At 37.1% G+C, this 25,914-nt stretch overlaps 1 protein-coding gene across 7 annotated transcripts; it reads left to right on the top strand.

The window, feature by feature from the left end:
• Nucleotides 1-4,835: 4,835 nt before the first annotated feature.
• Nucleotides 4,836-25,602, top strand: SLC35B3 (solute carrier family 35 member B3). 7 transcript variants are annotated; one of them, XR_003915995.1, is made up of 10 exons: nucleotides 4,836-5,111; nucleotides 6,466-6,587; nucleotides 8,465-8,619; nucleotides 10,031-10,138; nucleotides 12,337-12,434; nucleotides 15,182-15,274; nucleotides 15,667-15,778; nucleotides 18,684-18,753; nucleotides 19,863-24,788; nucleotides 25,083-25,602. XR_003915995.1 is itself a non-coding variant. In XM_029961694.1 (9 exons), exons 1-9 carry the CDS (start codon nucleotides 4,911-4,913, stop codon nucleotides 20,011-20,013), a joined length of 1,110 nt encoding a protein of 369 aa, XP_029817554.1. In that variant the 5' UTR covers nucleotides 4,836-4,910; the 3' UTR covers nucleotides 20,014-25,602. The 7 variants fall into 7 exon arrangements, 3 of the variants coding, with proteins under 3 accessions (XP_029817554.1, XP_029817555.1, XP_017933175.1); XR_003915994.1 differs by having other exon boundaries at nucleotides 19,863-21,825; nucleotides 24,693-25,602; XR_003915996.1 differs by having other exon boundaries at nucleotides 19,863-20,144; nucleotides 24,693-25,602.
• Nucleotides 25,603-25,914: the final 312 nt, after the last annotated feature.

Consider the following 25,914-nt stretch of genomic DNA (forward strand, 5'->3'; position numbering starts at 1 on the left):
CACGTTTCTGTATCACTTGCTCTAGATGACCCTGCCTTGGTGGGGGGATTGAACAGGATGATTTCCAGAGGTCCCTTCCAACCCTAACCAGTCTGTGAGTCTATGATCCCCGCCGGCCTGAGGGACACGCCCAAGGACCTCCCCCGCGAGCAGCCGCCCGACAGCCCGTCCTCAGGAACCCGCCGGTCTCAGGAAACCGCCGCCCGGCCCGCCCCTCACTGCAGTGGCGGTCTCTGCCTGGGCCCTCCCACCGCGGCGGGGGGGGGGGGGCGCCACCGCTCCCCAGCGCCGGGTAAGCAGAACGCCAGCGAGCGACGGCGTTGCTCCTCGATGCGCGCCCTCTCGCGCCGCCCCTTGGCGCATTCCCGTGGCCACTTCCGGCGGCGCGCCGGGCTGAGCGGGGAGCGATCCGGCGGGAGGGAAGGGGCGGCACGGGCTCAAGCGCGGGGGGCGGCTGGCCCGGGCGAGCCCTGCCACTCCTCGCTGTTTCCCGACAGGTACGGGGCGGGACCGTTCCTCCTCCTGCCTCCTAGGACGGAGGGCCTAGCGGAAAAGGAGGTGGGCGCTCCGCTTCCTGGGAAGCGTCACCGGTGGCCATCAGGGGCCAATGGGCGCAGACGGGAGGGGCGCCGGGTAGTGGGTGGCGAAGCTGGAGGCTGTTTGGCCGACGGGAAGGGATTTGGCAAGGTCCGAGGCGGCGGCGTCGCGGGCAGCGGGACCGGGTCCTTTCCTGGGGGGAGGCGCCCTGTGGCGTGCTGGCGAGCCCTCCGTGGCAGCCTGTCCGGACAGCTAGCAGATGCTCGGGCAGGGCTGCACCCGGCGTGGGACAGCCCCCGGCAGCTCAGTGGTCGGAGGGAGGAAGGTTCAGGGATCGTCGTGGACCTTGTCTCCCTTCCCTCTTCTGCCTCCGGGGCAGGAGGCGGATACCGTGGAGCAAAGTATCCCTTCACGTTTCCTCACAGATGTGCGTTTCCGTCCCTGTTACCCGGAGCATCCCTCTTGCGGTGCCAGGTGCTGTCCTGCCACCAAGCATTTCTGGTAGTGTTTCCAGAGGAAATGGATCGTGGCCAGGGCCAACGTGGAACTTGCCTTGCGTGGCCCGGGCGGGCAGTTTTTCTGAGTGTACTGAGATGCTAGGTTCTGCCAAAATTATGGTTTCAATCGATGTTCTTCAAGGTGGAAAAAAAAAAGCCCCAGGCCCTTCATAATGTCTTTTCCATGTTTGGTAAAAGTTAACTTTTTGGAGGCCAGAGAAACCTTTCCTGTCTAGTCACTTGTTCATTTGTTTCTTTTTTGCTTAATAATTACTATTCTGTGTGCAAAGTTGCAAATATTGCTCTGCAGGGGAGTTTTTTAGAGGGCAAGAAACAAAGTCATTGATTTAAAGAATGTGTTGTTTACATTTTTAGACACAGGAGGAAAAAACAAAAGAGGAAATTTGGTATTTTACGCACATCAGGACAGCTCTTAAGCCACTTGACTCTTCATACAACAGATTTTTACTGCAGCTTCGTTCAAGAGGTGAATTAGTTGCTTGAGGGATTTTAGCGAGAGGAGGATGAATAACATTTTTCATACTTAGAATAGTAACAGTTTGAGAAGTCACAGTGAACTTCAGAAGAGTTCTGTCACTGTTGATAATGAAATTACTTGGTGGAGGGTGTTGCAAATGGATACATACATTTAGAGTTTTTTCAGCTGTTAAATAATGTTCCTTGAAATGTTTTTTGAAGGATGTAGAGAAAAACAATTACTATGTATCATTGTTTTATGGATGGCCATGGGCGTGACTAGAGCAATCAGTATTGTTTCTTACTACTTTGATAATAGACTCAGTCATCTGCAAGAAATTAAATGAACAGATTGTAAAATCTGATGGCATTCCTGAGGAAATATGTTGAATATAAATAGTTGAAAATTGAAAAGATTGTGTTAATTGTGTGGTTTAATTCCAGTAGGCAGCTAAGCACTACACAGCCACTTGCTCACTTTCCCCACTGACCTCAGAGGGATGGGGGAAGAGGAAAGGAAGAGTAAAAAAAAAATTTATGGGTTGAGAGAAAAATTGTTTAAGAAGTGGAGAAAAAAATGGAAAAAGAGATGCAAAACAAAACAGGTGATGTAAAGGCAATCACTTCTTCCACAGGTAGATCAATACCCATTCGGTTCCTGAGCAAAAGCTGGCTAACCTCCCTGAACCCTCTCCTCTTGCTTTTCATTGCCAGGCATGAGGATTTATAGCCTGCAATATCTCTGGTTAGTTCAGGTTATATGTCTGGTTGTACCCTCTCTCCTGCTTGCCAGAACATTACTGTGTTATCAGCATCATTTTGGTGACAGGTCTGAAACACAGCACCATGCAAGCTGTTCTGAAAAAAATTGTCTCCATCTCAGCCAGACACAATACATAAATACACTTGTTGTTTCTTCTTCCTTCTACTTCTGATGGTAACTCAGGTAAGACAAATAATATTTAGATTAGTAGCCAGAGTGAAAAATGTAGGTATAAAAATATGCATTACACAATTCACTCAGTTTTTGGATTCATGAAGCACCCATGACAGTACATGGCTGTGTCTCGTCCTGGGCATATGTCATACTCAGTTTTAATTTAGGTGAAAAATGAGGCTCATATTACTTCTGCAGCTCTTGTTCCTGCTGAGAAAGTGTGACTATCAAGAGGAAGTGTACACTGGACAGAAAAGATCTGAACAGGCATCAACAAAAATAAAAGTTGAGCTGAGGTGCCAACAGTGGATAGGTTTTTAACTGTGTTAGTTTCCTTGATGGAAAATTGCTCTTTGGGCTTGAACTTGGAAGTTCTAACTTTGCCTGCAATTGTTTGGGGAGAGTAGTATTTCATGTCCTAGGTTTAGCTATCAAGTAGGATCACCAAGTATCTTCTACAGGCACCTTTACTCTACTTTCCATAGTGGTGGGATACCATAAACATGAGATTAAAAAGGGCTGCTCAGTCATCATGCCCAGTCTCAACAGCTATATATAATTGCTTTCTTAAACTTCACCTTAACAAACAGTTCAGTTGTTCCTTCTTTCATTTTTAGGCTGCTCTAGAATGCAGATAGTCTAGAAATGGAAAGGTGGTTTTGGGTTTGTTCATGATCTGTATGCCCATTTGCTCTCATTCTTCTGTCCTTAAAATTAGAATTATTTTTTTCTTCTTCGTGGTAATCCCTTGATAATTTTATTGAAAGAAAGTCTGTTTTCTTGTCATCAGGGTTCTGCTAGGCTAGACAAGTAACACTTTCATCTTATTTCAGTTCCTAAGACAGGCAATCTGCTCCTCCATCCTGATAACCTTTTTTTTCAGTTGTTCTTTCAATCTGTCTTTGAGGGTGATCAGAACTCTGTGATATTATACATGAAGGCTCATTCATGCCACATTGCCTGACATTGATACTTTTCTGTTTTTACTAAAAATAGCCTACTTAAACTTTTTCCTTTTTTTTTTTTTATGGACACCTCATTTTAGTATAAGCTAACAATCCACAAGGGTAAACTTTCTACTTCTCACTTTTGGTCTTCCACTGAAGAGCTATGAATTTAAGCACAAATAATTATTGTGGTTCCTAAACCCCTGTTATACTCCCCAAGCTATTCTTTCAGAACTCTAGTAGGAGTCTTGTTCCAGCCTGATAGTAGGTTGTATGAAAAAAAAAGGAAACATAAGCACATTGCAGGTTTTATACTAATCCTTAATTTTTCAGCTAAGATTGTAATTTCTTGTATAATGTATAATAAATTACCAACATTCCTTCAGACTATATTTATTGCATGATCTTGTGATAATAGGCTAGCACAATTTCTGTTTAAAAACAATGGGAAAAGCATTGTTTATACATGTGTGATGAGAATTATTCTTGAGCTGGGGAAAACAAAGCACTTAATAGTTGAGACAAACAGAGTTTAATTACTGACTGCTCACTGAGGTAGATGCTGACCAACACTTAAAAGTCTTGGGACAATTGACTGTTTATCTTGAGAGTCAAAAGGAAAAAAAGCCTCAAACATCATACTGTCTGCTGATCTGGAGAACAGAATTATTTGCATCTCAGTCGAAATTCCTTGTATGGGATTCAGTCATCCAGTTTTGTTTTCTGTTACATATGGCAAGAGCTGTATGTGATAAATATTAAAGGGATTGCCATACCACAGACCTCATCAAATAAAAAGTTGCATTTCTGAGACTGGCTTTTCAGTCTGCTTGTTTTCATCTCCACGTTCTTTTCTGCAGAAGTTGTGAGAAACAGTGAATAAATGTGAGAATGGGGGGGGTAACTTCTTCCACTTCAACACTTTTAATTAGTCATAGGCTCAAAGCTGTCGTTTTTAGCAAGGCTTGCCATGTAATGGTCTAGTCTGGTATGTTTTGCTGTGAAAATGAAGCATAGTAGACAGAACCACAGTGCTTCAAAACAGTTCTTTCATTGTGAGTTCATCATGGGGATCACTTCTCTGCCACGCAGTCACTCCTGTGAGTACTGGCATAAAAGGACTACTTAAAGCTACTGTGAAACTGAAGTTGGTTTTCTGTTGCTGATGTTTTGGAGTTGAGTCATTGGTTTGTTTACTCTGTAGAGTGCAGGAATACTACTTACCCTTAAAGTGTTGTTGGCCTCTGGTGTTAACTTTGGTGTTAACAAAGTAACTGATGTTAACTTTGGACATCAGAAAAGATAAATAAAATTTATGAATAGAAACAATCCAGCAAAACTCTGAAACCTTTATATTTACTCTATAAATGTCACATTCATTTACTGTTGTTGAAGGGCTGTATGTTATGTCTTACCTGACTTTAGCATTTCTTTCAGCTTTCAGGCAGAAGACACACAGAAAGAGAAAAACAGAAAGAGGATAACAATAGCACCGAATGCAGAGAGCCAGGAACCATGGATCTGAAATTCACTTCATCAAGAAAATACATTTCTATCAGTGTACCTTCCAAATCTCAAACTATGTCTCCTCATATCAAATCAGTAGATGATGTTGTTGTTCTTGGCATGAATCTCAGCAAATTTAGCAAACCTACTCAATTTTTCATCTGTGTTTCTGGAGTTTTTATGTTTTATCTAATCTATGGATATTTACAGGTAAATGCTATGTACTCATGTCTTAGGCCAATTCCTCCTACCCCTATTTTTTTTCAATACCATAATAATATAGTATGTATTTTAATATGTATAGATGTTTAAACTAGATATTATTGCAAAGTCAAGCTTTCAGTATTCAAGAGCATCAAGTAACTATATAGTGTGAGTTTCCATTATAATTCATGTGCCTAAAAGGTTTAGATCACTTGGACTTTCTTAACTTGATCTTTTACTCCCATGTGCAAGATAGACCTAAGTCTTCATTGATGTTGAAACCTTTAGAGCTCTCAAAGTTCCATGAGTTCTGTAGAGTTATAGTTCTCTTATTTTTCTCTCTGCTCTCAGGACAGAGCTGAAATATACTGTGGTAGTTTCTTTAGTAGAAGCATAATGTTTATGCAATTTTAGTTAAACATTTATCTTTCTGTTAACCTTTTCTCCTTTATCTTGAACAGCTACATTTCTGTTCCTTTTTTTTAATTATTATTGAGTTCATCGAGCATTCTCCATAAAGCAGTGATTTTAGAAGCTGATAATTAAAAATCACCCTCTTTCCAATGCACTTTTCAAAAGCAGCTAAATATAAATATTTAAATATATAATACATAAAAATATATAATACATAAAAATATAATATATATCAAATATATATAAAAATATATACAAAGTTTATTTTTTTAATGTAAAGCTTCTTTAAGAGAGTTAGACAACGTTATCAGTAATTGAAAGCAGAATCTCAGAAAGGAAAATATTAGGTAGCCTTTTGTTTCTATAGCTGACACATCTACAAAAATCTTTATGCAGTGTGTGTATTTTTCCATAACAGATTGCTCTGCTTTAAAATGTTCCTATAGCCTGCAAATTTATAAACTCACAAGTGCTATTTGATATAGGCACTCAAAATATTAGGTGTGCATTCCTAGGAGCTGAAAATTACATCAGTAAGTATGTTTGTTAGAGAAAGTTTAACTTATCACAAGATATTTATAAATTCTGAATAAAAACAGATAAAAACAAAGTCTTCTACTGATGTAAATGAACTGGAAAAAAAAACCCGAGAAAAACAGACAGGAAGCCATCTATAATTTTATATAAATATTAATGGATCAGATGTAATCCCCTGATGAATTGATCCATTAATTTCAGTGTATTTACACCAGCAGTAAATTATCTTCATGAATTTTGGAAACTTAAATTGTCTTTTCCACTACTTGCAAGTTACATGTGGCAGGTGAATTTGAGCAGCTGCAAAGGCTAGATTTGCATGTATGTGAAGGAAAAAGATCTGTTGATTATTTGTCAAGTCAATATTTTGGTGTATGTACATGACCTTGGTGGGTTTTTGTTTTTATAGGAATTGATATTTTCAGTGGAAGGTTTTAAACCTTTTGGTTGGTACCTCACTTTAGTGCAATTTGGATTTTATTCCATTTTTGGACTAATAGAATTGCAGTTGATTCAGGACAAAAGGAGAAGGTATGTGTTTTTCCAAGCATTTTACCCATTGTGCATCAAGTTAGAATCATTTTACATTTACACTAAATTTAGCTTCTGTTGTTTGAATGTGAGTAGTGTGAGGCATTGGTAGCTGTTCCATAAAAGTGAATTTGCTGGATAATGTTAGAAAATGTTTTGTAAGCACCCACTTAGATTTCAGACCTGTAAGCAGCTTTGTTGACTCTACTGTCATTTTGTCCCACTTAAAGAACATGTTGTATCCTTAAGGTAGCTGATAGAGACTGACTCATGTATGTGTTGCTCGGGATCATCACACGTAGAATAGAGTCAATGCACTTGAAGCCATCTGTCATTGAATATGTTTTCCTCAAATACTGGCACCTCCTCACCAAAAGGTTCCTCCAGCATGCTGTGCATCTTGGAGAGTGTCAGAGCTCCACTGTCTGTTTACCATGTGGCTGGGTAGGTTTGCTTCAAAGGATATGCTGAAGTTTTGTGGTTTTCATTTCAGATAGCACTCGTAGCCCCCTGCCACAAAACTCTTCTGTGTTTTCACTGTAGTTGACCAAGGAAGTTTCTGTTGATTTGAATCCTATGGGAATGGAATAGTTTGTTCTGCATCAATATGGCCATTCTGTGGCTCCCTATCCAACTACAGCCTCTGCAAACTGTATATTGAGGCCCTCTGGAGAGTTGAACAGAGGCTGTCATGGTGTACATGAATTTTAAGATTGCCTTGTATCCTAGTTGAGCATAACTAGTTTTCCTTACCCATAGTCAACCTTGGATTATTTTGCAAAAACTGATTTTAGGTTATAGAATTCCATTGTATCCAAACAACATAACTTCGATAAACTATTCCTTTTATTTTAAACACTGACAGCTTATATTTCAGGTTATCTGACTTCTTGAGATACATCAGATAATACTGCACAGTTCCCTTTTGGGTGTTCTGTTACTAGTATTTAGGGTTTTTATTATCAAATAATTGATAATGCTTCAGAGTATGACCCTTTACGTAAGTTGTGTTGGAAATATAGATCTTAAATATATTGTACATTTTATTTGCTAGCACCTAGCCATCTTCTTATAGACATGCAGAAATCTGTTAAATTTTAAATTTTTCTTGCATGCCTCAGAGTATGTCTGCATCACATAAGGAGTTATGGATAAGACAGGATTACAGCAATACAGCTCCTTATGTTGCTTAATGTGGCTCTGAGTATGCATAAGAAAAAGCTGAACATATGTACATCAATAACTGTAAAATATCATGAAGTGAGCACAGCGATTGCTAAAAATTCCTGTTGGATCATCTGTTGTCAGGTGATAATTTCATAACATTGTGAACGAAATATCTGAAAATGTTCAACGAGCCCCTCTGTTCACAGTAGCTGAATCACTGCTCTCTTAGTTTTGCTGAGTTTCGTAAAACAGTGGTACTTTTTTCAACTTTCGTCCTTTTAAAAGTGTCAAGGTTCATGTGAAAACGTCACCAAAGAAACTGGCACAGTGGCCTGAAAGGACTAAGATTCAGGATATCTTGGTTTACCAATCTTCTGTGTTTCCCTTGACAAATAACCTGAAGCCTTTGTCTTGATTCATGTGTAAACAATATACGTTCTCCAAAGGAGGTTAAAGAATTACTGCTTGAATACTTCATGAGCCATGAGGTTTTTATTGTTTTGTATTTGATTGCTGTTTATTCACAGTAACTGTAAGAAATGAAATATGAAATCAGACATTTATGTACATTTTAAAATTTCTGTTATGGATTGAAATTCAGTGAGAAAGATGTTGAAGCTGTATTACAAACATATTTCTTTATCGAAATTTTCCAAGCTAAATCTCTAGATGAGTCTGCAATACAAAATTCGTATGTTTATATTTTGTAGAATTCCTGGCAAAACCTACATGATAATAGCGTTTTTGACAGTGGGAACTATGGGCTTGTCAAATACCTCTTTAGGATATCTGAATTACCCTACTCAAGTCATCTTCAAGTGCTGTAAGCTCATTCCAGTTATGATAGGCGGGGTTTTTATACAAGGTAAGTGTTAGTCTTGCTTTTGGGTGAAATTTTTATTGTTTGGGAGGCGATTATATATGGAAACCTGTACTTTGTTAAATTCCACTGGTACTACTTTTTCTATGGGGGAAAAATGAGAATTTCTGAAGCATCTTCTCAGAAAATATAATTGGATGAACAGAAAATGTGGGGGAAAACCGTTCTACAGGTCACTTACAAAACTTCATTTTTACACAAGCTTTCTTAATTTTTAAGAAATTTAAGTTTGTTTTATAAACCAAATCATGTCACATATGAAATAACTTCAATACTGAAATGGAGAACCTGAAATGGAAAAAAAATCCAACCATGATTTGTGAAGAAATCCCTTACTCTTCTTGTTTGTAAATCTTAATCCCTAAATTCCTAATAAAAATTCCTAAATTTTGATTGAATGTTTATCAGAAATACACCTGGTTTTGTATGTCTTTGACTAGTCCTAAAGTCATAGTTCATATTCCAAGAAGAGAAAAAGAGATCTGAAGAAAAACAGATGAAGGTTATAGTTATATAAATATACTTCAGTATTTCTGGATTTAGAAGACAAATAAATTATAAAAGTTTGTTTGTTCAGTGCACAAAAATTCAGTGAGTAAAGCTCCACATGGGCAAGTATTATGGAACAATATCTAGAACGGTGTATTTCTGTTTCTGTAGTTAATTTTGGCCTTCTGGTTGCAAAGCTGAATTTTCAGAGAAGGTTGCAACTTTACATATGCACATGCACACACAGTATTTACATTTTATTAGGAAGAATTTTGTATCATTTTAATGCAACATGACTGGTATTCCCTTAAAGCTTTTTGAAACTTTATATTGTGTTGTAGTAGTATTGTAGTCTCAGAAGCTTTGATTTTATTTTTTTAATTTTATTATGAAAAAAGAAATCAGTTCAAAAAAGTTCCCTTGGAAGCTCATACTGAAACTACAGCTTATGGGAAAGGAATATAATATTTCAAACAAGATATAGTAACTCCTGCCTTTTATTTCCCTACTCTCTGTTGCCATCTCCCTCCACATCTTGTCTTTCCCAAACTAAAAGACAGTGTAGGGTTCTAGAAATACCAGAAAAGACAGCTGAAATGTCTTGCATGAGGGGAAAGTATGATGAAAACATCTAAGCTGTCCTGAAGTTGCTAAGAGAATGCTTTGTTGGGGAGGACGTGCTTTAGGAGTCAAATCAAAACTGACCTGTTAGGATCCTCCTCCATGTTAGGAACTGCTGTTGTAGAAGAAACTAATTCCATTCATGAAAGACCAGAGCATTAAGTCCTCTGTTTAAGTGAAAGAGTTGGAACAGTGTTTCCTTTGCCTTCTAGTCTGTTAAACAGGATAAACGTGAAATTCTGAGAGTGCTAACAGTCCATTCATGCTGTTTGTATTGCTTTTGTAGGAAAACGTTATAACATTGTAGATGTGTCTGCTGCCCTATGTATGAGTCTTGGATTAATATGGTTTACTTTAGCTGACAGCACAGTTGCACCAAACTTCAACTTGACAGGTAAAGGTATATTATATTTTAGAGTTTAGGAAAGTGCTTGTTTTTTTCCTACAATAATCATTCCATGGAAGTTTGAGTTCTTGTTGGAGTGCCTTTGGGTATTGTACAGAAATTGCTAGTTTCATTGTAACTTTGCACTAGCAGAACTCCTGTCTGTAACAGAAGAGACCTTTATTCCAAGCGTTAAGTTTTTAGGTTCCTGAAATTTCTGGAAATCCCACCCTTTTGTTTGAAATGTCTCATGCATGTTCCCAAGAAATAATTACCCCAGTAAATATGTTAAAATGAGTATGATAAAATTCAGTTAGACTATTTTAAAACTTCAAATGATTAGTTGTCTTTTCTAGTTAAACTTTTAAGTCTTTTTCCGTTTCAGAACCATTTACTTTATATTAATTGATGATCTCACTCAATTTTGATGTAGTTTTTTGGTGGAGTGCCCACATTCTGAGTTTTTTATGCTGTCTAAAAGAAGCAAAGGGAAGATTTTAACCTGCTTGAATTTAAATCCTTAGTTGAATTTCTTTCTCAAATGGCAATTCCTGAGTTCATTCCAGTGATTTATTTAGAACTGTTTCCATGCGGGTTTCTTTCAGAACTGATTTAGGACCAGGTTTTCCAATTACTTTTACTCATGCTTTACATACAGTATAACATTGCTGGTCTTGTTTGTGGTTTTGCTGCTGCTGCTGCTCAGCAGGTGCAGCACTACCACAATGAATGGAACAGTTCTCCTTACACTCCAAACCGTGTGATTAACATTTGTCTTGTCCCCACATTTCTCCTCCCTGTGCAAACTTACACTTCAGATTCCAGGTAACCTTTTCATCTCAGTCCAGTCCTGAACCCATGCATTTATCCAGTGGTGTGCCTGGGCCCTTAAGCACTGCTGGAACAAGCATGATGGAGAACATAGATGAGACATGCTCTATCACTTTACAGAAGTGACCTGCAGCAAGGCTGTTGCTGAGCTGGAGTCTTACTGTGTCTTTGGACCAGAGCTGAATCCATGCAGATGGGATATCTATATCTTTAGCATAAACAATGTTATTCATGTTATCATGGGTTTTCCATTGAGTCACACCTTTTCCAAGGTCTGATAACTTTCAGTGATGAGAAGACAGAGAGAATGTCGCATGGAAAGAAAATGGTTCCCAAAACGAAAATGCTGGTTTTAGAAGTTCTCATATATTCAGATGTTTGCCAAGGAAATGCCACCTTAAACTTCATGTGTCTTAAAAATGTTAAATCTTACAATTCTGAAAATCCTAGGAACTAGGATTTTTATTTTTTTTTCTCTATTGGGAGCTTGTACTTCATCTGAATGCCTATTTTGAGACCTCTGATTGTAAGAACATCATATTAAGAAAATACAACACTGCTTGTTTCTAGTCTTCCACTCCTGATTCTTGCCTGACATGATCTTTTAAGGAACCAAGAGTAGGGCAGACAGTAAATATGATTTTGATTATTAATATCTTCTGTAATGTATACTTAGAAAAAGTGGTATTTCAACGTGTGTGGATCATTAAATACAACAGTCATGAAAGAATCAGAGTTTGGAGGTTGGGCAATGAATTATGACTGACATGGATAAAAGGTTATTTTTGTTATTGGAAAGCTGATTACATTATTGACTGTGTAGTGACTTTGTTGTGAGCATATATGGTAACCTAAAACCATGGGGTTTGTTGCCGAAGAGTGTTTTATTTAAATGAATGTTTCAGTAATTAGAGATTTCCACTATGAATCCCCTTGTATTTGTTTTACCATTACATATAAAGTTTCTATTTGCCTTTGTCAGGAAAAAAATAATATGGGATTAACTACTGAAAAAGAGTATGTTTTCTGGTTATTTATCTTCATTAAAGATACCTAACTAAATGCAATTGACACTCTTTCACTATTGTTACTATAAAAACTACAACTGGCTTCTTTATAGCAGTGGCCAGATGTTCCCATGAAGCTTAGAGACACACACTGCTCAGGAGTTAACTAGTGGAGGTGGGCACTGCTTTGTACTGGTGTAATGAAATATTTTTGCTGGCATTTAGAATATGTTATAGAAGGGAGTTATTATTATTTTTCTATTCTTGAGATATTTTTTTTCAGGATAAGTACAGAGTGGTTTTTGCTGCTACTCTGCTGATAAATATTCTGAACAGGTTTTTGTTTGTTTGTTTGTTTTCTTATATTAGGTGTGGTCCTAATATCCCTTGCCCTCTGCGCAGATGCAGTTATAGGAAATGTACAGGAAAAAGCTATGAAGTTGCACAATGGTTCTAATTCAGAAATGGTAAATACCAGATTTGCAATTTTTAAAGAACATGATCTATCATAGACAAGGCCTGCAATGACAAAATATGAAACTTAATATGCTTTTCTCTTGCTTATGAAAGAAAAAGCTCTTGGTGTGCTATTCTTGGGTTTTCTGCTTGTTTCTTTGGGGACTTTTGCTGGTTTTTTTGTTTTGTTTTTCAGCCTTTCAAGGCTGCTGCTTTCCGTGCGCAGAAATGTATCTTGCAGCTACAGAAACACTCATTTCTGGCAACAATTCCTTTGTCTACCCTGCAGGCCTGAAATCAACAGAGTGTTTTCTCTATGATCATGTGCTTAATCTCTGAAAAATATATACTGTCCTTCTGGTATAGTTGTGTTATATGGAACACATTGCTTTTCTCACTTACTAGACTTCCAATTCTAGAGTGTGCTAGCACTTGAGAGGCAGCCTTTTTTGAATCTTTTGAAATCTGTAAAACTCTGACTTTCAGAATGGATGGATATGTGTGCTCCTGATTCAGTGAAATACATAATTTTGCAAAAGTCTTGCTCAGCATTTTTTATATACTTACTTGGAATATGGATTATCTGTTCATGTGATCTAAGGTTATTTTTCTTTTTAGACAAAACTTATGTTTGAATTTGGCATATTTTTCTGTGAAGTTGAGTAAATACAAGTAAATCTTTTATTATAACAGGCATGATTTGAATATGTCACAAGTAAAAAGTTACTGGAATTTATTTTGGCACATATTTGGCACATTATTTGACGTTTAACTAGAAGATCTAGTTTCTCATTATGAACGTAGCTTGAAAAATGGAGAAAAAGATAAAAGGAATCTTCGTTTAGGGCTGAAAGTGATTTAGGATGGCTCAAGACATTTGAGCTACAAGTGTCTGAAAAGTGGAAGAATATACACCTAGAAATGTCTCTGTATTCTTGTTTTTATTTTTGTGCTTTTTCTTAGTATTCACTGTTGACTGCTGCTGAAGGCAGAGGTTTTAGCTACATGGACCTTACATGACCCAGTGCAGCTTTCTGTAGCTGTCATCTCCAAAATCCAAACTAAAGTACAATCTGTAACTTTTCTTGCCTACTTTGCATCTTCCCAGCAGTCATCTGACAGTTGTTGCTGCCTTACCTATGAAACTCCAGTTATCTCCAGGACTTTGCTTTTATTCTGCATCAGTCTGACAGATGTTGGTCCTCGTATTGTATACTCATACTACTAATAGAGGATGAGTGTAATGATTAAGGATATAAAAGTTTTACTTGTTTGAGGCTTAGAGTTACACTCCAGGATTTTGTTTAGAGAATTCAATGCAGAAGTACAAGCAGAATTTTAGAAGTCATTTACTTGAGACTGAGGGTAAAAATTGCATCTGAATCACAGATTATATTTAATGGACAGTGATCTGTAAATAAAATCGAATAGTAAAGGAACCTGTCATCCACAACATCTCTGTTTCATTGTCAGATTTGGAAATTGCCCTGGATTTAAGCAATTATGAAAAGAGAAAAGATGTCTTGTGACTGGAGTAGTAACTGCTGCTCTTGAAGATTATACCTGATTTTTATCTTGTTTGTCTTACATCACACTGTCTAACAAGGAAATAGCAATGTGGTGCTCATTCCTGGTTGTGAAAAGGGAGGTCTTATGGCAGTTTGGGAGAAAAGCTGGATGCAGAGGCAAGTGAAGAACTAGGGACTGACTTCTGTGTATATGAACAGTGTCAAATAAAAGCAGATCTGCTCTTTTAGACGTGTATTCATCCTCCTTTATTGTAAAGCAATGATAAGCATTCTGTTATCTCATGGCAATGCTAACAATTGTTAATAGATTTATTTTTCCAAATAGTTGAGATTACTCTAACAAGAAAACAATTGATGAAACCTATGTCAAAAGAAGTAGGCCTGTTGTTGACAAGGAGTTTTGAAAGCATAATCAGCATGCTCTAGGTGGTACTGTGTAGAACAGTTCTGTTTACTGTCTCCCTTTTTCACAAGAAAAGGCTACTAAATGTCGTACAAACAGCCTCCTGCTTCATGGGAGGATGTGTGGATGGGTTCCAGCTTCTAATTCTGTTGACTCAATGTGGGAAAGGATAGGGTGAAGATTCTTCTGTTGGTCTATGAAACTATGAATTAAATAAGGATGCAGACAAAGTAAAGAACCTACCTGTTTGCTAAGTATTCTGAGTGCTGAACTGGGCCAGAGCTGGTCATATTTGAAAATCTTATGCCCTGTAGCCATGATACATATGTGCTGTGCATGCAAAGGGAAGTGACACAGCTGAAACTAATGTGACACTTCTGGCAGTTCATGGGGATTCTGTGCTACCCTTTGCACTTTTAAGGTAATACAGATCTTTACTGTGCTGAAAAAGTAGTGGAAAATGAAATAAGTTTAACGTGTTATTCAGACTATTAAACTAAATAGTTGTGTGAAGTTTTATTTAGGCTGTGAAATCCTGAACTTGAAGGATTTACCGCTGTTGACGCTGACCTCAGGATATTATTAACCGACTAGCTTTCCAAACTTCTTTTATGTTGTTGTGGGTAGGAAGAATGTGTCTAACACTTATTATTGACTTTTCACTGTACATCAACTATTATAGAAATCCTAGTTAAAATATCTTCAAAGGCTGCAAATTCAGCTCTGAGAAGCTGAGCATATTAGCAGGGCCAAGCATTTGAAAACATTTAATTTTATCCTTTTGTATAGTATCACCTGGTAATTATTTTCTCTTACACTATTCTAGGTTTTGTATTCCTATTCAATAGGTTTTGTGTATATTTTATTTGGATTAACATGCACTAGTGGATTAAGCCCTGCAGTAACATTTTGCTCAAAGGTAGGTGTAAAGATTTCTTTTTCTCTATGAAAACCTTCTTCTGTATGGTTTAGAAAATCCCACCACTTCTCTCTCTAATGTCCTATTTTCATCGTGTAAACTGGTTAACTTGTATAATTCATATATTAAGGAAGTTTTTCCAGTCTTTGATGTATAAGATAGGGGAAATTTTTAAAAAGCAACAAAATCACAGGACTAGACTTATGAGCTTATAATTTCATTATTATTTTTCCATTATTTAACTAAAATTAAATAAGGATTTTTGCATGAATGCATTGTTAAACAGCTTATTATTGCTCAAGCAGTTGATTAAAGTCTGTACTTTTATGTCATTTTGCAATACCTCAGGGTTTGTTTTACATTTTCCTAACCAGCTTTTTTTATTGTTGCAGCATCTAGTTCAGACTTACGGTTATGCATTCCTTTTCTCCCTGACTGGGTATTTTGGCATATCCTTTGTTCTAGCTTTGATTAAAATCTTTGGTGCCCTTCTTGCTGTAACAGGTACGAACAAATGATATCTTTTCTGCTTTTGTATAAAAACAAAGTAATCCTATTATTTAGGACAGAGCTTTTGAGAATTGTTCTTGCTCTGGCTTTTTTTCTGTTCTTTGTGCTGGCTGATTTCTGTAGCACTAGTGGAATGTGTTTGAGAGCTCCCTGGTTCTTTTTGTGCCACAGTCTCAACCTTGAAGAGCCTGTTAAGTAGACTTGTGCATTTAGCCCACACTGTGTTTTAGTGCAGAAACAAAAAACACTGTTCTAAACCAAAACATTGAAATAGAATCACGGAATGGCTTATGCTGGAAGGAACTTCAAAGGACATCTAGGTCCAAAACCCCTGCCATATCTTCCACTAGACCAGTTTGCTCAAAAGGCCCATCCAGCCTGGCCTTTAACACTTTCAGGGATGAGGCAGACACAGTTTCTGCGGGCAGTCTGTGTCTCGCCACCATGGCAGTAAAGAATTTCTTCCTAATATCTAGTCTAAACCTACTCTCTTTCTGTTTAAAGCCATTCCTCCTTGTCCTGTCACTACATGGCCTTGTAAAAAGTCCTTCTCCAGATCTCCTGCAGGCCCCCCCTTAGGTATTGGAAGGCTGCTATAAGGTCTTCCCAGAGCCTTCTCCAGGCTCAACAACTCCAACTCTTTCAACCTGCCTTCGTGGGAAAATATAGCAAAGTGTAAGGAAAGACATGTATCATTTGAAACCTGGAAGGAAAAGTAAGGATGTTCCAGAAAAACATAGTAGGCAGTGACATTGTTTCTAAGTGCATGAAACTACAAACATTAATCGCAAGAGCCAGGTGGGTGGAAGGTGTAGCAAGATGCCATGTAGCTACTTTCCTTTCTTACTTCTACCACTAAAAGAAACCCCTGGTTTCTGTCGGGTGATGCTCTAATTCGCTCACAGTAGTGGAGTTAAAAGCATTGTTTTCTGACCTGAGGATTGCATGCTCTGATTTCCTGTCACTTATTTCCTCTGCAGCAGGTCTGTTTTGCATTTGTTTTTAACAATGTTCAGTAGGTCTCCTGACTGGAAATTGACCCAGATGAGAGGGATCGTCCATGTATTAAAATAGCTCTTAAAAAAAAAATGGTCTCACTGTACTAAAAAATGTTAAAAATGCCATGGAATAGCAAACCTCTCCCAGGTTTTCCTATGCCTGACCTTGACAATTCTAACATTTGAGCCCTTTCTATCTTGCCTGTAGCAATGTGAAAATGTTTATTGTGCCACAATGAACACCACATTCATTACTGTCCCTCCCACCTCCCCCCATCCGCTCTCCCCCTTCATGGGGGGAGTGGGGTGAAAGAGTTTAATGAAAATTGTATTTCTATTAGCAGAATGAGAAATTATCAGACTTAATTGGGAAAAAGAAGAAAAGGCACTTAAATTAGAAGGAAATGGTTACATAAATATTTTAATTAATAACTGATTTGAAAGAACAGAAATAATTGTAATTAGTAAAACTGAAGTAATTTAACCATTTTTTAAATTATTCATCTGTAAACTGTTTTCTAATTAAAACTCAATTTTCTTTTTCATTCTCCTTTAATTTTTCATGTAACAGGAAATCATTTTATTTGATGTGCATAAATTTCTTAAAATGTAAAGAAAATCAGTAAAAATTACTAAAATTATTAAAAAGTTGAGGTTGGGGCAGATGAAGCAGTGGTGAAGTCTGTTTCTTCCCCTACAAAAGATACTTTTAAGTAAATATTTGTCTGTGGGGGAGAGTTGGTTAAAATAAAACTTGCTGGACTAACCACAGCAGCATGAAATATACCTCAGTAGTCATTGGTAACTTTTTGCCAGTATGTTGCAGTACAACTAATTTGGATGTTATACAAATCTTGCTTAAGCAAGAAAGACTGTCCAGTACGTTACAGTAAAAAGTATCTCATGGTAAGCACAATATTTTCTGTTAATAAAAATCATATTCTTTAGGTGCAGACCTACTGCACCCTGTACTGGGGGTCTTTCTCAAGTAAGAATCCTGTGCTATCATATAGAATAACACCTTCTCAGGCCCTTTAGCTCCGCAGCTAAACTTGTGTGCCTGGCTGCCTTGCTACTTTGTTTTAAAACATTTTCTACAACTTCTTTGATAAACTATATATGCTACCCAGCACTCAATTTGGTGTATCCTTGTTCATAGCAGTTTGCATTGAAATTGTTCAAATAATTGTTGGAGCTGAAGTTAATTTGAGAGTAACCAAAGAGGTTACTGCTATTTTGGAAACAGGATTATGTTCTTCACTCTTCTTACTACTTTAATTTTTTTTTTTTTTAGTGATCAAATTACATGTAGAAGAGGATCTCTTAATGGTTTTAAGGAAAACTTCCTAATGCAGTCATTGAAGTCAGAAGAGAACATCCTTGTTCTCTTAGGTTTCTAACTAAAATTGTATTTCCCTGCACTGTTAGGTAAATTTATAGCAATTTCAAAAGAATGATGAGATGATAATCCCATTCCACTTAAAAACAGAGCCCAAAACACCGCTGAACTCTAATAACATGAGGTGGAAATGGCAAGAGATTTGTTGTATCCAAGCTTTAACAGATTAGTTTAGACCATCAGATAATTGCAAGAGTTGTTTGTTGCTTTCAGAGGCTGTGAATTGATTAGCATGAAGTTATTAAAGAGCAAATTTTGTTCTGGAAGTTTTTTTGCTGCAGATAGTGTGACTGGGGTGATACTACTGTCACAGTGTCCTTGTTTGCAAACAGTGTAGGGTTCTAGCACTACATTTGCAGTGTGTGTTTGCACCAAGGGTGATCATCGTTTTAGCCAGACACTTAATTATGTAATGAGGTTACCTGCTAATACTGAAGCCTATTTTATGTTCTTTTGCTGCAACTGAATTCTTAAAGAGGTAAATATTTGTTTTCCTCTGCAGTAACAACAGGAAGAAAAGCAATGACCATTGTGCTTTCTTTTTTGTTCTTTGCAAAGCCATTTACATTACAGTAAGTATTTACAGTTTTAAATGCTTTATTAAATATTTTATAAGAAATCGTGTCTTGATCATGGAACTATAACAACAGTGATTAATCAGGGTTTAATGCTTGTCATTTCATATCTTCTACGATTGTTGGCAGTTTGCTGTGAATATTGACGGGCTTGTTGATACTAATCATACTAGAGAAAATAGTTTCCATTTTTCTAAAGGTCTGAAAGACAAGCTATTCCATGTGTTGGCATTTTTTGTTGTGTTTTTTTTTTTTTAAAGAAAAAACTTAGATAATTTCTAATTCTTATGATACTTAATAAATTGTTTGGGTACTTTCTCTGTGGAGGAAGATTTGGCTAAAGAAAGGGATTTTCTCCATTACAGTATTGTTTCTGCTTTTATAAGCTCAGATTTGAGTTCTTAACTAGCCTTTTTAAATAACTGCAAGCTTCTATTATCTTGAGATACTAAATGACAAGATTTTTGAGCTTGGGTTTATTCCCTTTTTTTAGTTTCAGGGAAGAGCTTATATTGAAAAATGCAGCTAAGTTGCTACTTTGATCCTAATTGTTTCTGGTTTGAAACAAAATAATATTCCATTTTATTTCTATATATAATTTTATTTGAGATTTAAGAACAAAGTTTACACCCAAACACTCAAATGGAATTTACTCCAGCTAAAAGTCTTGAGGCTTAAAATAATGGAGAGCTGAAAGAAAAATGTGCCTACATTGGGAAATATGGATATAAGGCACTGAGTAAGAACACATTTTGGGATAGTAATAGAGAGTATAGCTCTCATAACCATAGGAAGGAAAAACATACTAAAATCCTCAGGATTATTTTATTCATGTGAGAAATAACAGATACTGTTTAGTTATTATTTAACTATAAATGCACCTTAATAAGCTCTCCAGCCAGGACAGGAAAAAAGAAGGGTGCAAGGATAGTAATAATAAAGATTCAAGGATATTCAGAGCCCACTGATTTGTAGGGGTTTTTTTCTTCAACTCCTCTCTCCTTAATGTAGGGGCTTTATTTAATCCACATATATAGGTATGTAATTGCTACAGATAAGTGCTAATGATAACTTTTTTTCCCTCCTCTCCTCTCCCTCCCCTTTAGGTACGTGTGGTCAGGCTTACTTGTTGTCCTTGGTATATTTCTTAATGTTTACAGTAAGAATATGGATAAAATCAAACTGCCTTCAGTGCATGGTCTTTGGAAAAAAACTGTGGAAGAGAGAAAAACAAGGACGTTGTCACAAACTGTATAGACAGTGGTTTATGCCTTGTCTAGACTTTGACTTCCAATTTTGTTGGAACAGTCTTCAACTGATTCACTTTCCAAAGGGAACATTATTAAAACCAAAGGAGCTGAAGGCATATTATCTGCTTGCAGATTGCTGTAAGTGCACGCTTTTGTGAGTCCTTTCTTCAGAGCACTTGAATTCGTCGTAAAAGATGGTGTAGGCCGTTGTCAGATGGCTTTATCAGGCAATGAAGGACAGCAGCTCCTGGCAAACTGCTGAGAAGCTGCACTCAAGTGGGACACTGTAGAAGACTAGTTTGGGCATTTTAATAATATTGGCCATGTGGCTGATCTGAGATTAGTGGTTCTTTGTTAATTGTCTAGGTGGAGTAATTTAAATGTAATACTGTATTATTTTTTAATGGAACCTGATCACCAAATTGTGATTTAAATCACAATCGAATTGTGATTTTAAAGGTGGAAGGTTTAGAATATGGTATGTTGTCACTCTTTTACATTTTAAATAAAAATGTTGGGGTTTTTTTAAGTTATTTAGATCATCACAGAATTTGGTATTTATTGTAATAATTGAAATTTTTATGGAAATCTTAGTGTCACTCTTTTTGACTATTGCTTCTGAGTAACAAAACTGAGACTGAGTTTGTTTAGTCAACACTCGTACTTTAGTAAGGCGGGAATGGGCTTTTAGGCCTGAACAGGGTGAGAACACAGAGTGAAAAAAATCATGATTGAAACAGTGGTGTAAGAAACTGTTATTTGCTTATTCTGTGGTGAAATACAAAAATTTTAGTGACCTATGGCCCTCTGTATCATAGTGGTGTAAAGAGACATGGAAGTTCTCTTTAAATTAGTGTCATCACATTGAAATTCTTCAATTTCGATATTGGAGTAAAAAGTAACAGCATCTGCTAATGTGTTTGGAATATGTATCGTGTTTGTGTGGTCTTCTGATGAAGTTAAGAGGATTAGGGTACAGATTACAATTTTCTTTCTTTAATGACAGGAGGAGACAATGTGCTACCAGTCTGTCTTTTTCATCCTGAATTTAGGAAGACTAAGTCCATTTATCTCTCTTACTTTCATATTCAACTCGCTTTTGAATCACTTGCCATCTCTTTCATTTTATATAGTTAACAAAGCACTTTAAAAATACCAATCACCTTGCAAATCACTGTTCTTATGTGGTCATGTTTTTTCTTTTTGTTGTATTCCTTAGATGTATCTTGATGTGTGTTCTTTCAACTTAGACAAAAGTAAATTGGATAATAGAAACATATAGTCAGAAAAAACGTACAAAGAATTGAAATATCTCACAGGATTGCCCTCTGTCAAACTACTAGTTGATGAAAGTATTCACAATGTGCAAAATGTTTTTCAGACACTTAAGAAGAATATCTGTTCCAAAGAGCTTGTGATCAAAGCACAGACACAAAATGTGCCTTAAATTTTGCTTATTAAATTGGTAGCTAGCATGTGCTATATTAAGTATGTTATGGAATAGAACACAGAATAGCATAGCCATCTTAGCACATGGAATGAATAAGTGAAGAGCTATGCTAACATAACTGCACTGTCTCCAGCACTCAGGCTACTCTGGTGTGTCAGCAAAGCCTTTCAACCCATACAAACCCACTGTTGCCAAGTTGGGAGAATTTATTGCATATGACAATTTTGTTTCTTAAAATCCCAGCTGCTGCATGATTGATTGTGTCCTGGATAAGGTAGAGAGGTGTGAATTTGATGAACAGATACACCTTGAAAGAGAAGGATTGCCTGCCATGACCTTCCATTTTCATGTTACAGCCAAAGTTTTATGGTAAGGTATGATAAAGTGTTACAATTTCAGATTTGGTGTAAGAGTGCATTTGGCCAAGTCAAGTGGATTGATACACTTCTTTCCCCATAATATTTATGATTTCTTACATTCCCTTGTATTCTTTTCACTATATGAAGTTACTCTTTCCAGTGAGGGTAAGGTAATTTTACAGTCTCAGTTCTGCCATCTGTAAACTCTGTCTGTTGCTAAACTTTATTGAACTTCAGGAAAACAAACTATGTGAAAGCTACCCTACATGCAGAAAGTCATAGTAAATATAATTCATTTGGCATCTGTTTTATTTAAATAGATGAGAAGTCACACAAAGTTTCTGACTGGAATTCAAATGTCATATGTAGGTTTCCAAGCTGTTTATATAATCCAGTTTTGTCTCCATTTTCTCTCTTCGGAGAGCGTAGCATTCACAATAATTCACCTTTTAACTTATTCTCTGTTTTATACAAGACTGAGTTAATGAAGCTCACATTGGGGGAAGTTTTGATTTATTTTTTTATTAATTTTTTTAACTGTAGAAATGTATGTTTTGTTTTACAGGTGTACTTTAAAATTATTTTTATACACAAATGAATATTATAGGTTTACTGTTAATAGCATAAATTTAGGTGTCAGCTCTTTATTTTCCTAGGTGTAAGTCTAGTACTTGCAAATCAACAATATGTGTGGTAAAGAAAATGCACACACAAGTTAGACTAGTTCATAATTTGCCACCCATCATGGTCTGTGCAGTTTCATGCTTTCATTAAGAAAACCATATCAGTGAAATGCTGTTTGTGGGGTTGTGATTTTTTTTTAATAAGCTTCATAGTGCATGCAAGGAAGAGAACCTTACAAAACTACAAGTGTTCTTATCACAAAATTTTGTTTTTGAGTCTTCTGTATACGTATGTTGGTTTTGAAATATGAATAAGGGCTTGTCCACAAAGTAACTGTAAATTCTTTTTTTGTTTTTGTGTAAGAGCATTTATATTGAGGTGTTGTTTAATCCTTTCTGGTCATGATAACTATTGCATTTTATACTCATTGCCTCCTGTGCTCTTTATAGTAGGCATGATGAAACCATAGAAAAAACAATCAGGTCTCTCACCAGAAGATTTATTATCTAATGTGAAATAGTTGCTTCTTATTCTTATGCTACACAACTTTCTCCTCTCTACAAAAAATCTACAATGTAAAAATTAGTTATGGCATTGAAGTTCACAGTAAAATTTAAGTCTAACCAAGGTCTCCACTGATGTCAGCAATCTACCTCTGTGACACCCTCTACTTCTGCCTCCTTTGGAAAACTGAGGGAGCTCTGTTTTCCTAAATTAGCATGCATTTGCAGTTGCTTTCACATTACATTTTTGCATTTATTTAGCACACTTCAGTAACAAAGTAATTGCCTGTGCAGTGGATTTCTTCATTATTTCTTCATTCAGTATGTCAGTATCACCAGAACTGCTAATTATTCAGGTACCTATGTGTGAATACAAGTATGGGAGAACTAATGCCCTGAGCCTGCACCCCTGCACCCCAAACCTACAGTGTTTTCTGATACTACATTAAACTGGTTTTTGCAATCTTGTTTTACCACTCCTGTGCTTTGAACTTACGAAACATTTCAAGTTAAACTTAGGCATACATCATAACTACTTGTCTTCCTTACTTCCTTACTTATCTTTCTTAATTTTGGATGGTAACTCCGTTTTTAGTGTGCTCTGTTGATGCACTGTGCATTTTTTCAGGTTTATATTTCTGCATTTAAGGGCTTACATCATACTATTGCAGGTTGGTCACATTCCATATTTTGTGTTTCATATCAGTCATAGCCATCTGGATGATTCTTTTAAATCCTCTTTTCTCCATGAAAAAAATCTTTCCTTTCATACATTCCGTTATTTTTGGAAAGGTCTTGATGAGTACACGTATGAGTTAACTCCTTGACCTCATTCCATCTTCCAAGAAAATCTCTCTTCTCCCTTGCTTGCCTTTGAGAACTAAAGGAAGAGGAAATAAATTATTGCAAGTGCTATTTTTTTCTTTAATAAGTGCCTTCCATACTAACCTGGTGTGTCTTAATTGTTTCTTTTTTTTCTGCCTCCCATGCTCTCAGGCAGAAACAAGCCCTTGTCTCATGTTTGACCACTGCTTGTTCAGTCATGGAAACTTTTTGAGTTGTTTACTGTTCTGAAAAGAGGTATAAAATTGCATGTATACTCTGGAGGGCAGGAAATAATAAGTATACTTCACAAGTTAAGGAAGTAATTAAATGGATTAATACTTTTTCTGGAGGGATTTTATATATGGTTTAGGTAATAGCTCAGAATTTGTTAGTGGAAGGGGTTTTTTTTCCTTTTACATTTTACCTGCTTAAAAATCTTTATATTAATTTTAATATTTAATATAAAACTCCTGACTGTTCAGGCAGTTTATAGAGATTAATTTCAGTCTTGCCTATGAGGCAGAGAAGTCTTGTCTCCATTTCACTGATGTAGAAATGGTAACTTGCCCAAAGTTGCCTTAGTAAATCTGCAGGGAGCAAGGAATAGATGTTAACACCCTCAATTGTTCTATGCCCCAAGTCCAGCAGAGCCCTTCTGTACCTTAAACAAAGCAGTACCAACGTAAGCTCAGTTTTCTTTTACTCCAGTTGTAGAGATGTTAAATTGTTTCTGTTCCTTGTTCTATACTAGCGTAATTTAAAGGGAAATTAAGACAGCCATAAAATAGATTTCCTGCATTTTATTTGAAGCTTCTTTGTATTGTTATGTTCTTGTTGATTTGTTCTATATTCTGTGAACACTGCTATGGAAGCAAACCAGAGAGATTAGCAGTTGTACAAGAAGCATAATATCCTTCACTTTAAGGTGACTGGTGCATCTTGCTGCTGGTCAAAGCTGCCGTTGGAAAACTGTGAGGAACTATCATCACATGAGGAATTGAGCATAATGGTGTCATGCCAGGTCTGTATCTTTTCGCCATTCACTTGTAGAGAAGCAAAGACTAATGCAATAAAGAACATTCATGCACAAGTACTCAGCTTGTACTTAATGCTGATTTAACACTTTTCTACACCTGGATTCTGCTAGTTTGCTGGGGTTTTGAGGTTTGATAATAATGTATTGCTTCTCTACACTTGTGGTTATTTAGATGCTTTCTTTCCTAGATTTCTCGGTTTTATGCTTCCTTGGGTTTTTTTTCCCTTACTTGTATTTTAAGTGTAAAGTTTTACCTTGTCATTTTCATTACGCCTGTAGTATTGTGTCCACTTCTGGGCTCCCCACCACAAGAGAGAGATGGGGCTGCAGGAAAGAGTCCAGCAAAGAAGATGATGAACTGGAGCATCTGGGTCTGTTCATCCTTGAGAAGAGACAGCTCAGAGGAGTCTCATCAATGTGTATCAACACTGAAGAGAGCCTGCAAAGAAGATGGAGCCAGGCTCTTTTCAGCGATGTCTAGTGACAGGACGAAGGCAGTGGACACAAACAGAAATACAGAAGGTTTCCTCTGAACAGCAGGAATCACTTTCTTACTATCAGGACAACTGGCAGAGGTTAGCCAGAGAGCTTGTGGAGTCTCCACCATTGGATATATTCAAAAACTCTGGACGTGGTCCTGGGCAACTGGCTTTGCTTGAGTAGGGGAGGTTGTACCATATGGCCTCCAGAGGTGCCTTCCAACCTCAGCCACTCTGTGATCGTAAATCTTAATATCTCTGTGTATCTTTAACTTTTTCTCCTGTTTACAAAGTGTTAATAAATGTATTTAAAACATAAACCAAGCATCTCTGATGTTGCATAAAAATTGGGAGCAAAAAACCAGGCTAGTTTAGTAGAGATAAGATAGAGAACAGGTCTTTAATGAAGGCCTTCTGGTGCAAGGAGTCTGAAAAGGCATGTGCCCCCGTGTCCAAGGGGTTCCACAATTTATGGTCTGATCCGAGAAATAGCCCCCCCCCCACATGTGCCTCCCTGGCACGCCTACCCGAAAATTGAGTGAGAGGTCCCAAGACCCCTTTCTTCCTCCTCTTCCTGTTCTTCACAGTACATACTGTCTTTGGAGCTTCTCCAAGATTCCAAAAGATCCTAA

Source organism: Manacus vitellinus, unplaced genomic scaffold, assembly GCF_001715985.3.
Source record: "Manacus vitellinus isolate BGI_N305 unplaced genomic scaffold, ASM171598v3 scaffold_39_pilon, whole genome shotgun sequence".
NCBI lineage: Eukaryota > Metazoa > Chordata > Aves > Passeriformes > Pipridae > Manacus > Manacus vitellinus.

What these genes read in the sequence shown, in the direction of transcription:
- SLC35B3 (XM_029961694.1), top strand. Translation starts at nt 4,911, where the DNA reads ATGGATCTGAAATTCACTTCATCAAGAAAATACATTTCTATCAGTGTA. An exon ending in CAGTAACATTTTGCTCAAAG is followed by an intron (nt 15,275 to 15,666) that starts GTAGGTGTAAAG and finishes TTATTGTTGCAG; the next exon opens with CATCTAGTTCAGACTTACGG. An exon ending in GCAAAGCCATTTACATTACA is followed by an intron (nt 18,754 to 19,862) that starts GTAAGTATTTAC and finishes CCTCCCCTTTAG; the next exon opens with GTACGTGTGGTCAGGCTTAC.